This window comes from Oryzias melastigma, linkage group LG18, assembly GCF_002922805.2.
Source record: "Oryzias melastigma strain HK-1 linkage group LG18, ASM292280v2, whole genome shotgun sequence".
NCBI lineage: Eukaryota > Metazoa > Chordata > Actinopteri > Beloniformes > Adrianichthyidae > Oryzias > Oryzias melastigma.
In genome coordinates, this window is record NC_050529.1 from 22,578,374 (window position 1) to 22,595,060 (window position 16,687).

At 43.4% G+C, this 16,687-nt stretch overlaps 1 protein-coding gene across 1 annotated transcript in view; it reads left to right on the plus strand.

Moving 5' to 3' along the window:
* Positions 1–16,421, plus strand: part of LOC112155969 (mitogen-activated protein kinase kinase kinase 11) — a 57,212-nt gene extending 40,791 nt beyond the window's left edge. Inside the window, exons 6-10 of the mRNA XM_024288063.2 lie at positions 1,725–1,841; positions 6,836–7,007; positions 7,081–7,193; positions 7,354–7,962; positions 15,398–16,421. Of these exons, the coding sequence (XP_024143831.1) occupies positions 1,725–1,841; positions 6,836–7,007; positions 7,081–7,193; positions 7,354–7,962; positions 15,398–15,999 (1,613 nt within the window). The 3' untranslated portion in view covers positions 16,000–16,421. The remainder of the gene's footprint in view (positions 1–1,724; positions 1,842–6,835; positions 7,008–7,080; positions 7,194–7,353; positions 7,963–15,397) is intronic.
* Positions 16,422–16,687: the final 266 nt, after the last annotated feature.

Sequence of the window (16,687 nt, forward strand, 5' to 3'; positions counted from 1 at the left end):
ACTACTTCCTGGATATATGGAGTCTTTGCCTTTTTGTCAGGGTGTCCCAAACTACAATTCTAAAATCCAGTTCCCCAGGAATTTCTCAGAAGTCTTTTTCAGTTTTTAGCTATTTTTTCAGCCACATGCTAGCTGTTTTGGCTAACCTACGTTTTTTTTGTTTCAATTTAGGCTAATTTGGCATTTAGCTAATATTTTAGCTGGCTATCAGCTTCAGTGTTTTCAGCTATCAGCTTCAGCATCTTCAGCTATCATCACTAGCATCTTCAGCGGCTAAATTCAAATTAATTTATTTATTTTTCAAATTCAGCTTACAGCATTGACACTAGCATTATAGCAGGTAATGATATATGTAGTTCATAATTATGTTAAAAAGTTATGGTTTTAAAGTTTAAAAAATGTGGTTTTAGTGTTCAATAAACATTTATCCTGTTTGGCCCGCGACTTAAGGTGTGTTTTGGATTTTAGCCCCTTGTGCGATTGAGTCTGACACCCCTGATCTAGGATGTTTTCAGTGGGAAGTACCTGCCCGATCTGCCTCTCACATTTTCATCATCAATAAAACGTGATTGGACCTGAGCATGACACAGTACTGAAGCTAACGTTTGTGGAGTTTTCAACTTTTGCTTAAGCACGATCAAGATTGAGTGAAGTTAAGGTAGTTTTAATGTTGTGTTCAGTGTACCATGCAAACATGAAGGTATAGTGTAATTAAACCTAGACGCAGAACCTGCACTGGCATCCTCATGAATGTACTGGGTTTTGAAAGAAAATCATAGGAAAGTGAAGATAAAATTACATTCGGAAAGTAAAATAAATCAAAGCATGAAACACATCATTTCATAGTCACCTGGTTTTGTAATTGTAATTTTGTTTATTTGCATCAGTGGTTTTCAACCCCTGAGCTGGGGAACCGTACCGGTCTGTTGGTAACGGGACGCCAAGAAAAAAATAAATAAATAAATTTCCTGTTTTATTTAAAAATCTGATTCCAAAGGAAGTCTTACTTTGAAAAACTACTTCATTCAAGTCACTCAGTCACGTTTTTCAAAATCCAACCACTCTTTTCTTAAAGTGGCTGCACCGTCCGCTAAATTAAAAGCCTCCAAGCTAGCAAAATAAACAAAAACAAACGTATTTGGAAAGTTTATTTTGGCAGAAAACATCTAGAGAGGAGACAGAAGAAGAGCCTTCGACTTCAAAATAAAAGAAATCTACATTTAACAGACAAAAAAAAACTAAGAGTCTTTACTCCAAATGTGGATTTATTGTGACAGTCGATCCCATGATAATAATCAAGAATATTCAGCAACCGACTGTCTAATGTTACAAGGATGCTGCTAACAAAGTTTTTGAAACGTTTGTTATATTTAGAAAGTATCAGTTCTAGTGACTGTTAATCTGTCAAACTGTTAAAGTCAAATGAGGATCAAGTTGGTGTTTTTTTTTTTTTTTTACTTCCACTATCACCATATTTTAATGCTTCCTACAAAAAAAAAAAAAAGGTATTTACCAGAGGATGAAGATAAACTTTAACCTCAATATTTAAGAGGAACTGGAGACTAACAAATAAAACCAGACGCCCACTTCAACCTCCTGCAGACCGCTCCAGAAAAAGATTGTCTGACAGTAAACCGATCTTGAAAAAGTTTGTAGCCCTCTGCTCTGCGTTATAGAAAAAGACCTATCTGACATGTTTTTTCTTCTTTCTATCTTTGTTGCAGATTTCATCCATAAAATCACAGTGCAGGCGTCCCCGGGCCTGGAGAAGAGGAGGAACTCGCCGGATTTGGGTTCGGGCTCCTCGCCCTCCTTCGGCCCACGTTTTCGTGCAATCCAACGTGAGTCCAAATCGAATGACTGTACAGAAGTGAACGTTTCAATTCAAAGGTGGAGATGAAAGTTGTTGCAGCACAGCCCAGATGGGTTTCCCAATTCTGGACGTGTTCTCACAGCCGCCCACGCGTCTTTTGTCTTCCACCATTTCCTGTCGGGCCCCGTGCTCCCTGTCTCTCTCACACACCCTTTTCCCTTTCAATAGTCTGTTCCAGTCCAAATATTATCTGACTTCCTCTCAGCGCCTCTATTTCCATTTCAGACCTCCTGGGTGCAGTTGCCTGACTGCACCAGCAGGGGGAGACATTTGACTGCATGACAGGAGCATGACCGGTTTCATAAGCCTGCAGCAGCGGTGCGGTTGACTGAATTAAAAATAAGCAGGGTGGAATTCATTGCTGTGTGAGACGGGGTTAAGAAGGGTTGCAGCGGTCACAGAGATTTACAACATCTCCTCCGCTTTGCCAGGCTCTCACCAAAATGTCCCCAGGTCCTCCTGTGCAGCGGGGATTCTCTACAGTGCCTCCTAACAAAGGGACAAAGGAAATTTGTCAGGGATTTTACAAAACGGAGCAGAAGAACAAGAATGCAGTTTGTAAAAGTAAATCCCAGACATCTGCCGGCTTTGTTCGGTAGCAGGCTAGTTTTCCTCACTTCCTAATGACTCTCCTTAATGGCAGTCACTAAGCCACGAGTGCGCCTGTCATTAAAATGTGTTTAGTGGATATTTATGCTTGCCCTCATAGTCGCATGCAGTGATTTATCTCCAGGGCTTACCAAACATATTTGTCTTGGGAGCTGCCAAATTGATTAGCAGGAGTTTGCTGAGCTCACTTCCATTGTACCACATTCTGCTAAATTAGATAACAAGAAAATCCTATTTTTATGGAATTAATGGACCCAGAGGTTGTGATAGTTAGCACATTTTGAATCTCAGCGGGCCTGCTGTGTCATATGCGTTGGCAGCATATAGATGTTTCTCCCATTATTTATTTATTAACTTCCCGTCTGCGCGGGCAGGATTAGATTCAGTCGGTTCTTCTTTATTTAGACCTACTCCCGTTCCAGCCGTTAAACCAAAGAGGACAGAAACCCAAACAGACCCAGAGCTGCTCTTATTTCTGTCAGGTGTGACAGAGCTCAGGCGGTTCCTTCAAGAGGGATGCATTTATGAGCGTTTCTGTTGAAGCTGAACGATATTATCACAAAGTTTCAGACTCGATCAAAATCGGATCCTGATCAGGGATTTGTTATTTATATTTCAAACGTATTAATACAAATAAATAAAAGTCTGCATATCATTAATGGATCCAGACATACGACACTAGTTGGAGCAGGAGACAAACAGAAACAGTTCAGTAAAGTTAGAGATTCACAGATTCAGACTTTCAGACTCCATAACTCTAAATGTTTAACACTAACATGTTCATTGATTTGTCTTAATGCAAACAACAACCAACAGAGGCATTAAAAAAGCATTTTAAAAGAAAAATCTATATTTTATTCTTATTAATGAGAATGAGTCAGAGAGACGTCAGTGAGACGGCTGCCAAGGGACCGTCTAAAAAGTGCATGCTCTGGAAAAAAGTGATTTAGTTGATGAAAAAAAATTACTAATTAATCGCAAACCTGGAAAAAAAAATGAAAAAGAAATGCATCGCAATCAAGCGCTATTATATATTTTTTGTTACAATATTTATCGATAATTACAAAATGAAATCAATCCGAAAACTGTACATTTAGAACATTTACTTTTAATTAAGGCTGTCAATCAATTAAAAAAATATCAGAAAGATCACACTTTGTGTTGTGATTAATCACTATTAATCACAATGTTTTACTAAAGAATTGTAATGACAATGTGAGGCTTTTGAACAAAAACAGGCTGTAGAAATTTTTCCTTTGTTGTCATTGTCTGAAATGTTTAAATTTATCAAGTGTTAACCAAGAAGAGCACTTTAATGTCCTTCTCCAAGAAAGAAGGATGCTGACGTACAGCCATAAGAAACGGACCTGCAGTCCTAAAAAAGTTCAGATCACTGCTGTATATCACTGCGTAAGTCGCTTTAAAACAGAATTTCCTTCATTATCTGGACAAAAACAAGCATTAAGAGGTGAACTTTCTCTCTGAACTGATGCTTTATTTAACCTGTCATGATAATCAGCATTTATATCACTTTCCTTTGTTGCTGCAGCCGAGGCTCAGTGACGCTTATAGATCAGTTTTTTGTGAAAAAGCGATTTAAACCAAAAAAATAATAAGATTAAAGTACTAAAAACCCATTGAATATTTAATTTGTTATAAATAACCATGGTAAAAGTGGGGGGAAAAAACCAGACAAAGTGTTTTAATGTTGAAGCCTACTCCGCAGAGGTAAAGCGAAGGGCTGCTGCTCCGTGAGGAATAATTAATACACATTAATGGATATTAATGTGTTATTGTTCACAGCCCTAATATAAATATCTATAATGTCTCAAAACAAAGAGTGATATGAGTTATTCATAAACACTCATTATCATATTTACACTACAACAACAATTTTGGAAGAAAGTCATCAATTTTAAGTTGTAATAATTTGTCTTGAAGATAAGAATCACATCGGATCAGTAGAATCCAAAAAGAAGACCATGAGCGGGACATCGGTACTCGTCACACTGTTAGTAGAGGTTTTGTGTTTTCTGCCTCAAAGACTTGAGTCCTTTCAGAATCAATTTTCTTCTTCAAATTTACTACATTTTAGATTCCAATCATTAAATAGAAAGTGAATTAACTTTTTATTAAATGACTGAGCAGATTTCAACTGGTGAAACTGAGGTTTGCAGGGCATTACGATTGTCGTTCTGTGGATTTCAAAAGTAAAGGAAAAGGCAAAAGGGCCCTGGTTTCTGAAGATTGAGATTCAAAAAAATCAAATCTGGCTCACTCATTACTGGAACAATAACAGCCTTCTGCATTTTAGGGGAAAAAGTACAAATAATTAGGTCAGGATTCAAATCAAACCTCACAAACTAGGACACATAAATCATTCCTCTCCTGTAAACTAAAAAAAGATCCAATCATCTGAATTTTCATTACCAGTTTTATACATCGACTTGAGGGGTTTATGGAAAGTTTTAAAAAAGCATTAGAAGTATTTTCATATTTCTGTAGCAACCTCAAAAAAGCTTCTTAACCTGCAGATGTTTGACACCTTGCTGTGTGAAAACTCAGCATTTCTTCCTTCCATCAGCATATAGATGACACGATTAATGCAAATCCTCTGTTTTACTGCTGACACACATGTCAGCACTTCTCACGCTCAAAGTCCTGAAATATGAAGCTACTCTTTTATGATTGTGATTACACGACAGATATCACCGAGATATCATTTGTACTCTTTATCCGTTATAGTAAATGTGGTAATGTGAGTTTTGACCTGGAGGGGTGAGAGTCACAGCTGGTAATATTGATGTTAGTCTGCAGTAGGACTGTCACGATTAGTCGACTAATCGACGACTAATCAGCTATTAAAATAGTCGACAATTTATTAGTCAATTAGTTGTTACTTTAAACAAGCTGGAGTCAGAGTGTAGTAAAGTTGAAAGTTATAATGGCATTCTGCTAGCTTTTTAGACTATTTTGGCATTTATTAAGGATCTTTAGGCTATTTTATAGTTTAGCTAATATTTCAGCTAAATGTTGGCTATTTTGGCCACTTTAGGCTTTTTTTGTTTTGTTTTTTAAGGCCATTTTGGAGTTTAGCTAATACTTCAGCTACCTGCTAGCTATTTTGGCTTATTAAGCCTTTTTTTTGGTCTATTTTGGACTTTAGCTAATACTTAGGCTACATGCTAGCTATTTTTGGCTAACTTAGGCCTTTTTTTTTGTTTTTTAGGCTATTTTGCGAGTTGTTTTAATGCACGCCGTACAAGCCTGAACTGGGGATGCAAAATGAAGTACTGCCTCTCCGTGAGGTGTGATTCATTTGTGTTCATAGATATTAATGTGTTAATTTGGGTCGATTCATTGCATGCGCCAACGCATGAATGTTTACAGCCTTAGTTCTTGTTAATCATTTTTTTGGTAATAGTTTTTTTCTTTTCAAGTTATAAACTGACCAATGGAATGCCTTGGTAAAAGTCGATGGTTCCCGTTGTCCCCTACGTTCAAGGCCACGCCCCTACCTCTTCCAACAACCTCACTCCGGATTGGGAAGAGTGGTTGCCATAGAAACTTTGATTCAAACCAATTTGGACCAATCACTGCTTAATAATGTTCCAACATGGCGGCGTCTGTATCGCGATACAATGGCGACAAAGTTGACTTCATTTGTTTGGAACTGGAAGTAAACCCTCTTCTATGGATGATGTCACACTATCAGAGAACTGTCGCTCCAGTTCTCTGATACAGTCGATGGTTGGAACCCCGTGAATATTTCTGCCAACAGTTTTCTGAATGAAACCTTGTCACTTTCTTCCACAGCTTCTCCCTTCCCAGCTTGAGAAAAGAGAAAAGACGGCAACTCGTTTGTTTAGTCATTAAAAACTGTGATTTACAGACGAGATTACCAGTTCAGGAACCAGAGCGCTTTCTGACCGTCTGCTAACAGTAAAGGTCATGAACCCAGTCCAGGGCCTGATGGGAATCCTACATTCATTCCCGTCTTTTTGTATTCTGAGGGGAAGTGAGGAATGAGATGATTTTTTTTTTCTTTTTGTGTTAGAAATGAGAGCAGAGTGTGAATCATGTGCTGTCTGATGGAAGCAGGTGTCAGCTCTTGGACCAATGCGCTGCCTTTGCTCCGACATCACAGAAGCTGTTCACACGATTTACATTAGCGCGGCGAGTCCGTCTGCGGAGACGTTCTGCTGTTGTCTGCACTCCGCTTTTCACACCCAAGCTGGTGGTGATGCGGCGCAGCCCGCATCCTCACGATGCCTTCCCTCCATCAGGAGGAGCATGTGGTGGTGGGGGGGTGAAGCGCTCGCCTCATTTCTGGTGTTTCCGTGTTCTCCGCAGTGAGTCCCAGTGAGAGCAGCAGGACGTTTGGCCTCAGCCCCGTCTGGCCGTTGGAGGCGCCCTCGCTCAAGCAGGCCAACGGAGACCTCAGGTTGAACACCCACTGGAGGCCCCAGAGCCCCAAGAGCCCCAAAAGTCCTAAAGTGCTGAGGCTGAGCCCGCAGGAGAGCAGGTGGGCTTTCACAGTGAATCACCTTTGGGCCTCATCCACGGCCGCTCTTTACAGGGTTTCTGCTTCATTCCAGCCTCTCGATGAGAGCCAAGCTCCTGGAGTCGGACAGCAATGAAAATGGAGACACCATGGATGACTTTGAGGAGTACCGATCCACTACACCGACGCCCTCCTTCGCTCAGAACGGTACTGCGCCCTCCATCACCTGCCGAGCTGTCAGCGTTCACGCCTCAGCCACCGTTATAATTCACACGAGTGACACCGGGGTGAATTATAAATAGAAGTTGAATGAATAATAAATCAGCCGAGTCATGCTTTTCTCTCTGGTCGTTCTGTGTCTCCACAGGCTCCTCCGTGAAGGACAGCCTGCGGCTCCCTCCCTCTCAGGGAGACTCGGGGAGCGAGGAAGGGGGTTATTCCCCGGCTGGCTCCCCCATGTCAGAGAGGGGCTCTCCGGGTGGAGTGATAAAGAACACGCACCGGGCTCTGCTCGTCTGCGGCTCCCTCCTGGCTTCTGTAGGAGTCGGCCGCTGCCTGGACGTTCCCCCCAGGGTGCCCCCCCGAACCAATCCGCCATCAGAGGACCGCGGGCTCTCAGAACTCGAGATCTCCCACCCCAAACCCCTGATTTCGGATCCCCCAGTGGTGGACGACCTCATCACCTTCTCCACCTCTGAGCCCCTCCCCCGACCGCTGCTGGATTTAGCCCTGCAGTACCAGGAACTCAAGCCCCTGCCCCTGACGCCGCCTCCGCCGAACCCCCGCGAGAGGGCCGGCCCCCGAACGCCGCAGACCACGCACAGTACGCAGAGCTCCTTCCAGCAGGACGGGGTCACCCCTGGAGAATGGACCGCCAGTTCTGGCTCCAGCAACGGCGAGCTGAGCTGTGACGCCTGGGAGCACCGCGCCGACAGGAGGAGGAGGTCCAGCCACGGCCTGCACGCGTCTCAGCTCGGTCAGTCTGTTTGTTGAAGTGCAATTTAACATGCGTACAATCTGTGTTCTGCATCCTGATTGGCTGTCGTCAGAGCTGTGTCTCCTCTACAGAATGCCTTCAGTCTGCCATATTTTTGACCACAAACAGCCTTTTGTTTTCACTCTATAAAACTGAAAATAATTCTCGTTTCTACTAACCCTTCCAGTCCAGTCTGTGTTTTGAGTCTTTCCATTATAAAATAGATCCATTAAACGGAACCGTACAATTTTTGGGCCCCCAGAAAAATGGAACGGACTGGTTAGGGTGGAGCTACCTGTTGATTGGCCATTCCTGCCCACAATCTTCTCTCATACAACACCAGATGTTTTGTATTTATAGGAAGGACCAATGATACATACGGCAGTCAAATTATCTCGTCAATCACGCTGAATTAATTACAGTGCGTCACTTTTGTTTTTAATCACGTTAAACACATTTTTGCTTCAGATGGTTACTGCCATGTTATGTACACCTGGAAGGAGGGGCGCATCTAAAGATTTTGAGCCCCATGAAAATAATTTTTATAGGGCCCCTAACACAGCGGCAAATTTCAATTAGGGGCCGCAATTATTGGGTTAAAAATCACTGTGATTAATTAATTACAGGTCATAATCAACTAATCGCACAAAAAAACGAATTGAATAATTGCACGAGTTAATGATCTCCATTGTTGTTAGCTTGTAGTCTCACTACTATGATGCAAAGCTACCCAATCAGTCTACACCTGCATGCACCTGTGAGGGTCCAAGTGTGAGTGGAAATGCTCACCTGGATTATCTCGACCATTCTATACCGGACTGGATTGTGCCACTCAGTGGAAACAAGGCTGTAGGTTTCTTCAAAGGTTTGATTTCATCTATCGGTGGTTATTTCTTCATTTCTTTACTGTAACTCCTGCGATAAACCAGGAAACACTGTATGCCTCTTTCTCTGATGGTTAGTCCTCCCTCACCAGCTGTGAAAGAACAAGCTGCAGGTTCTGTAGCTGTTATCTGGACAACACATCACATTGATATCAAATAGTCCACTTCTTGTGAAAAAGGATTTAAACCTAACAGTTTAACAGTGACGTGTTTCATATAGCCCTTCTTTACCTTCCTTGAAGGCCTGAAGTGTTTTACAGTGACACCGATGTGTCTAACACTGACACCAATGTACAATGTGGGGGTTCAGCATAGCGAGAACCGAACCTGTGATCTTCCGATCAGAGGTCAACCACTCCACTTCTGTCCCACTGCTGCCTCACCAAATAACAAGAATGAAGCACTAAGAATTGGTATTAGCTTTATGATGGCCTTCGAGGGGGGCTGGTCCAGCTTTTACCTTAAATTACTTCTGCTCGACAACGTTCCCTGAAGATTGCTGGAGAACTATCAGCATGTTGTTCTTTGAGCGAGAGTTGTGTAGCTCTGGGGATTTTCACCCATTTTTGTTTCCATCAAAGCTGCACTTGTGCTCTTTGCATATCTCCAGAAGCAGCTGCACGCTTCAGAGCTACGCAGAGCTAGCATTCAGTCTGGATGGTTTCCCCCTCCTTCAAGACAGTTTGCTTTTCTTACAGGGAGGGGGGGTGAATGCAAACTGCACAGCTGAGATCTGTCAGATGATTTAATGTTTGTAAATCTGCTGTCTGGCTTCCTCTGTGCAGCAGACTGGGTCTTCCACACGGATCAGAAGCAGAAATCAAACACTTCCTTTCTGACACTTTTCCTCAAAGGCTTCTCTGCATTTCTTAGAAACTGTTAAAGCTGTATTGATGCCAGATCTGATTGTTTTCAAAGTGGGCTGTGGGAGACTTCTATTTTTCCTGTATGTCCACGGCAACCATCGACTGTAAATGAGAACTGGACTGAGTGCAACATCACCCTACAACATGACTTGCAGTGTTCCCTCGTTTACTGGGATTGGAGTAACATTCCTAAAGCAACCTACGATAGATTGAGTTGGATTACAGATGTTTAAGGCTGTGAAGCTCCTCACTGCAGTAGAGCTGGGTTGATAAAATCGATTAATTGATTTGAATCGATCTAAGCTTAACAGATCAATAATCCATCAAAATATAGATATATTTAGCACATAATGCTAAAGTCTGCTGGCTTGATGCTAATGTTTAATGGAATTTCCCATAGGACGGCTAATGCTAACGCTCGATCGACATAAACATACATTGTTGACTAAATTAACATATTTATAAACTCACAGGTATGAATTTTCGAAACTCTTTTAAGGAAATATTGTTAAAGTAATCATTTGTGGTCTAAAACCACATTTTTTTGTTCATTCTTTGCTTGTTCTTTTGGGAAAATGTGTACTGATGGTGCAATCTCCACCTAGTGTCCAAACTGAAACGTCCTCCAGGAGAAGCAGAACAATGTTTACAATGTTAATGATCTGAAGATTTTAGTTAGAACTTCTCCTTTAGAGAATCCATGTAACACTGGATGATATTAACAATCTTATTATTTCACTGATACATTTACAGTACAAGAACTGGATCAGATTAATATAAATGTTTTCAAAACATATATCGATTATTAATGTATTTCTAAACAAATGTGTCTAAATGTGTAAACTCAAAATTGAATTGAATCAAATTTAATTGAGAGGATCAAAAGAATAAAAAAAAAATCTGAATCAAGTTGATGCAGGCTGTGGTGAATAGAATCCAAGTGTTTATGGAAGTTATCGACACCCAGCATTACACAAACTTTACAAACTTTTCTCAGACATACAAAAACTTTTTCACACTTTTCTCTGTTGTTTAAACTCTCAAAGTTCAAACCTTTATATAAAAATTTGTCCAAAATTATAGAATGAAAACAAAGATCTGATCGCAATTGAGGATTTATGTAAAATTAAACACATTATACAAAGGAGTTGCAGCATCAAAGAGATTGATTGACAAGGTCAACAGCCAATCAGGACACAGAATTCACTGTGATGTAGAGAGAAAAACCCGTACGGCAATATGGCAAGATGACACTGGCTACAACCAATAGAAGTCAATGAAGTCAATTCAGTAGCCATTTTTCTTGCAAATCAGATGTCGCCATGTTGGAACCAGAAATCGTCAGTAAGCAGGGATTGGTTCAAGTGGGTCTGAGTCAACGTTTCTACGGCAACCACTCTCACCAATCAGGGTGCGCTTGCTGGAAAGCCACAAAAGGTACTTGAAAGCAGGTTTGGTTTAGAATGTTGGGTGTGTGACCATGTCTAAGGCGTCTGATTGGTCAAATTCTAGCTTGAATAAAAAAACATTATTTAAAAACCAAGAGGATTATCAAGAGCATTATAGAATGAGTAATAGCTGTTTATTTCTCTATAGAAGTATTTGGCTTCTTGGGACCAGCAGGGGGCTGCACGGTGGCGCAAGTGGTTAGCGCTCTCGCCCCACAGCGAGAAGGCCCCGGTTCGAATCCCGGCTGGGACCTTTCTGTGTGGAGTTTGCATGTTCTCCCCGTGCATGCGTGGGTTTTCACCGGGGACTCCGGCTTCCTCCCACCGTCCAAAAACATGCTTCATAGGTTAATTGGTGACTCTAAATTGCCCCTAGGTGTGAATGTGAGAGTGAATGTGTGTGATTGAGGCCCTGAGACAGACTGGCGACCTGTCCAGGGTGTACCCCGCCTTCGCCCATCAGTAGCCGGGATAGGCTCCGGCACCCCCGCGACCCCGAAAGGGAAGAAGCGGTCAAGAAGATGGATGGATGGATGGATGGATGGAACCAGCAGGTACTTCCTGTTTGGAACATGACAGTGGAGGGTTATTCAGTCCAGTTCTCATCTACAGACACAAGCAGCAGCATTCTACTTCATATCTGGTGTGGTTGCTCGGCACAGCTCAGGTTTGTCCACAGCTTCCTGCAGTTCTCGACGCGTCATCTGCATGTTGGCGGCGCGTCAGTCAGCAGGAAGAAACACAATTAAAGAGCGAGTCTCTCAGCCGCGCGCCTCATTACGTTTGTTGGGTGTAAAGACTGGGGGCTGCGATGCGCAGACAGATGGCGGCAGTGAATGTGAGGGGGTCTCTAGGATTTCTTTCCCCGTCGGCTCTCTTCTTCTCATCAGCTGAATGCTTCACAGCCTGGGAGAGTAGCTGTTGATGTAAATAATGCCGTTTGGCAGACACATCACATTTGGAAGCAGCAAATGTTTGCTCAGGGTGATTTAGTTTGCGTTGAATGTTCCTGTCAGCGTTCATTTTGACTTTGTTGCAGCTCCGTCAGCTCCGTGTTTGGCTTAATTTAGACTAATTGCAGCAACGTTCTTTGCTTGTAATTGTTCTGTTCCTTTTTTGATACAATAATGTGTCACTCTCCTGCTTATCTTGTTTGTGTTTTGATCAGATTTATTCTCGTCCTGGTTTTACCACAGTCATAACAGGGGAGGTATTTGATCTCTTGCTAATTTTGTTGTTTTATTGAAATTGACAATTTTTCATCCTAATGATCACAAAAGAATAAATCAATGCAAACAAAATAAACCAACGCATTTATTTGCATTTCATTGAAGGAAATCCATTTTTGAACCTCGTTGCCAGAAAGTCTTAGTACTTATTGGCAGCTCAGAGGACAGACATTTCTTGTAGTGGATGAACAGGTTTCTGCACTTATATGGAAGAATTGTGGTCCAGATTACTTCTTAATTATTCAGATTTGGTGGCAGGTCTGAGCTCTAGTTCTCACTGTGGGTTTTCTATAAGATTGAGGCCCAGAGACTGGCTGGACCACTCCATGACCTTGATCTGCTTCTTCTTCTCCATGCTTGACAGTAGGGATGGTGTTCTTAGGCAGCATTTCTCCTCCGACGGGTTGAGTTGATGCCATAGATCTCCATTATGGTCTGATCTGACCAGTCACTCTCTACATCATGAAAGTGTTCTTTGGTAAACTTCAGGAGGGTCTGCACATTCTTAAGCAGCAGGACTTTGCCAGCACCAACCTTTGTGGCGTTAAGTATCTCCCAAGGTTTTCTTGGTGATGGTGGTTCCAGCTGGTTTAAGGTTTTTATCAGAGAATAACTGAAAATATACTTTATTTTGGTAAATCATGATATATGTAATTAAAAAATGTATATAGTACAATTTTTACCATATCGCCCAGCACTACCTGGACGTATGGTCTGGGCCCCCTCCACGTCACTTTTTGACGTTTTGGGTCTCAACTCATCGTTTTTTTGATGTGCTGGCTGTTCCCATTGAATCAGGGGTCCTCAACACTCTGAATGCGGTACCGGACACAGAACCGGTAATGGGTTAGGGTACCGCTTAGGGTAAGGCACCGATTGGGTTTTATTCAGTTCCAGTGCCAAAGCGGTTCTTTTGTTTCGGTTTCGGTTCCTAATCGGTGCCAATTTGAGTACTTGAGTTATAAAAAATAATGCCTACATCTTCCCAAATCAACATATTTTCATTCCCAAGTCGTCACATAGGGCTGCACGGTGGCGCAGTGGTTAGCGCTCTTGCCTCACAGCGAGAAGGCCCCGGTTCGACTCCCGGCTGGGACCTTTCTGTGTGGAGTTTGCATGTTCTCCCCGTGCATGCGTGGGTTTTCACCGGGGACTCTGACTTCCTCCCACCGTCCAAAAACATGCTTCATAGGTTAATTGGTGACTCTAAATTGCCCCTAGATGTGAATGTGAGAGTGAATGTGTGTGATTGGGGCCCTGAGACAGACTGGCGACCTGTCCAGGGTGAACCCCGCCTTCGCCCATCAGTAGCCAGGATAGGCTCCGGCACCCCCGCGACCCCGAAAGGGGAGAAGCGGTCAGGAAGGTGGATGGATGGAAGTCGTCACATATTGAGGCATGGTTAAGACCTTTATGTCAAAAACTAACATTTTGGGTTTCATCGTTATTTGGACGTACAGGCTGTTCCCATCAGGGCTCTCCAACCTCCGAGCTGTAAACCGGGGGCCCGCCCCTCTTTCGCCGGTCAAAAATCCGAGCCTGGAGGTGCTCGCACACTGGCTGCATGTGGCTGTCTGTCACACTTCCAGTGAATGAAACATATGGATAATATTGATCAGATTTATTCATTGTGAGGAGATCTACAAATTATTGTATCGACGAAAATAAGAAAAACATCAAAGTTCAGGAAACCCGAGCAGGCTGCCCCCGCTCCCTGCAGCGGCTGTCTGCCGGCGTATTGAGCAAGCGAGCTCCGCTGAAGTCCGGGAGGATTGCTGCAGTCAGAGAACTGCCGAATGTTCTTATTGGATTAGTATTTAACTGCTGATTGGGTCACTTAAAACATCATGTGCCCAAAGCTGAGCTCCTGAATGGCCGAAGACGCACCGACCTTACAAAATTCTGTGATCTGTTGTGAAATACAGCCAGACATTCCAGCGCTGCGGGTGCTCTCCCTGTCAGCAGTTTTATATGATGCGATAGTTGGCGGCCACTATCGCAGGAAAGGCAGAAGGATTGGCTAGAACTCCAACAGAGTAGAAGTGTCTGACATGTGTCCTAAGACAAATAGACCTTCACTGAAACTAAGCACCAAAATAAGGAACTGATTACAGCAGATACTTTCGGTTTCGTTTGAACCCCGTAAATCATAACGGTTCCTATAAGTTTTTCTTGAGAGGGCCACATAACTGTTTTCTTCTCTGATGTGGGGCGGGGTCGGTTTATAAGCTAATATAAAAAATGTAACAATCACAGCCTAAAAGAAAACATTTATGGTTTTCCAGAAAGCCACAGATAGCCAAATTTAAAAAAAAAAAATCATGTTTGTAATCTTCATAGAAAAAATTAATACTAAAACATTTTAAAAACTAGATATATAGCATTACCTGTGATAATGCGAGTGGGAATTCTGTAAGCAGAATGTGGCTGCTGAAGATGCTGAAATAGATAACTAAAAACACTGAAACTAATAGCTGAAATGACTGAAGCTGATGGCCAGCTAAAACATTAGCTAAATGCCAAATTGGCATAAAGACAGATAAAATGTTTAATTTAGCCAAAACAGCTAGCATAAGGCTGGCTATAAGTTTAGCTAATATTTATTAGCTAAACTCCAAATTAGCCAAAAAAAATGAACAAAAAAAAAAAAGCTAAAATTAGCCAAATAGTTATAATGTAGCAGAAATATAAGGTAAATGCCAAATTAGCCTAAAAAAATGGTAAAATGTGAGTTTCTATTAAACCAATAAATATTCGATCCTCTCCCGACACGGTTCAGGCTGCAGAAGGGTGGAATAAAAAGTCACGTTCTATGTTGGTCTCAATCAGCGTTTCTGATGGTGTGTGGGGGAGAGCCAAATGTGGAGGCGGTCCGGCCCACGGGCTGTGGTTCTGGACCCCCTGCGTTACACAATCAGCTCAGGATATTCAGCTTTTTTCTTTCTCTTTTGATACCATAAATGTTCCAAAAAACAATTTGCTTCAGATTCTTAATCTTCTCTCTGCAGAACTGGACTTGCCCTTGTGCCAAGACGCACAGGACTCGGAGGAGAAGTCTCTGGTGCCCTACTATCTCCACCCCAACCCCGCCCTGTGGAGTCCCAAAACCCGCCGCCTGGAGGTCAGCGTCATCCCCCGGCCTCGCCCGTCTCCCATCCGGCCCCGCATCGACCCCTGGAGCTTCATCTCAGCGGGCGGCGGGCACGCGGCAAGCGCTCGAAGTCCAGTCCGTTCCGACAACAGCTTGATGGGATACCAGCCGTCACCCACAAACCCCTTCACCAACTGCGACCCCTTCCCTTCCCCGGACTGCGACCCCTTTGCGCTCAAAGCAGACCCCTCGAGCAGCTCAGAAGTGGCGACCCCCTTCGACCCTTTCTCCACTCCCTTCCCCACCTCCCGCTCCGCCCCCTGCTCCGCCAACGGCTCTCCCACGCTGCCGTCGTTCCGCGTGGCGCCCATCAACCCGGCAGACTCCTCCCTCATCGACCTCAGCTGGACGGCCTGCAGCAAGCCTCTGGATATGACCAAAGAGAGGGCTCACCCCCGCAGGACTCTGGGGCTGAAACCCTTCAAGTCCCCCACTCAGCTGCGAGATGACAGGTTCTGAGAACAGCGCCCCCCATCACGGAGTTTGGGAACTGCAGCTTTTATCACTCTACTGACGTTATGAGGAGCAGTCTGTGTGGGGCGGCAGCCTGTCAGAAAAAGCAGAAAGCCAGGTAAAGGTGGCACAGGGGATTGTGGGACAGCTGCCCGTGAACTGATAGCTGGTGCTCGTTTCCTTCTTCTTGTCTGCTCCCCTTTGAAGGAGCAGAATCTGATCCTCAGATTCCATCAGCCGCCTCCTATCAGCTGCTTTCATCTCCCGCCTGCCTTTGAAGCATTGTGACAACGCAGAGGTGGATGAGGCGGCTTGCACAGCTTCCTCCGCCTCTACCTCTCTGCAGACTGAAAGCATTCGGGACAATGAGAAAAAATCAGAGTGCCTTATTTTGTGAAGTGTTTTTAATAAATGTCTTCTCAAGGTTCCTTGGACGGTTAGAAAGCTCTCAATTCGGCTGCAGTTTCAGCTTAGGATGGCTGCGTCTTCTGGCTGTACGTGTGACCATTGTCATAAAGGCTTTTTTTTTTAGCCATGGCTGCCTGTTGCATTGTGGGAGAGGGTGGCTATTCCAGGCGGCTCAGGAAACTCAGGACTAAACCATGACCCAGGCATTCCATCTGCGAGCAGATAACATTCCAGTCACATTCCCGGGGAAATGCCAGGGATCGGACAGACTGATTTGGCTGGCAGG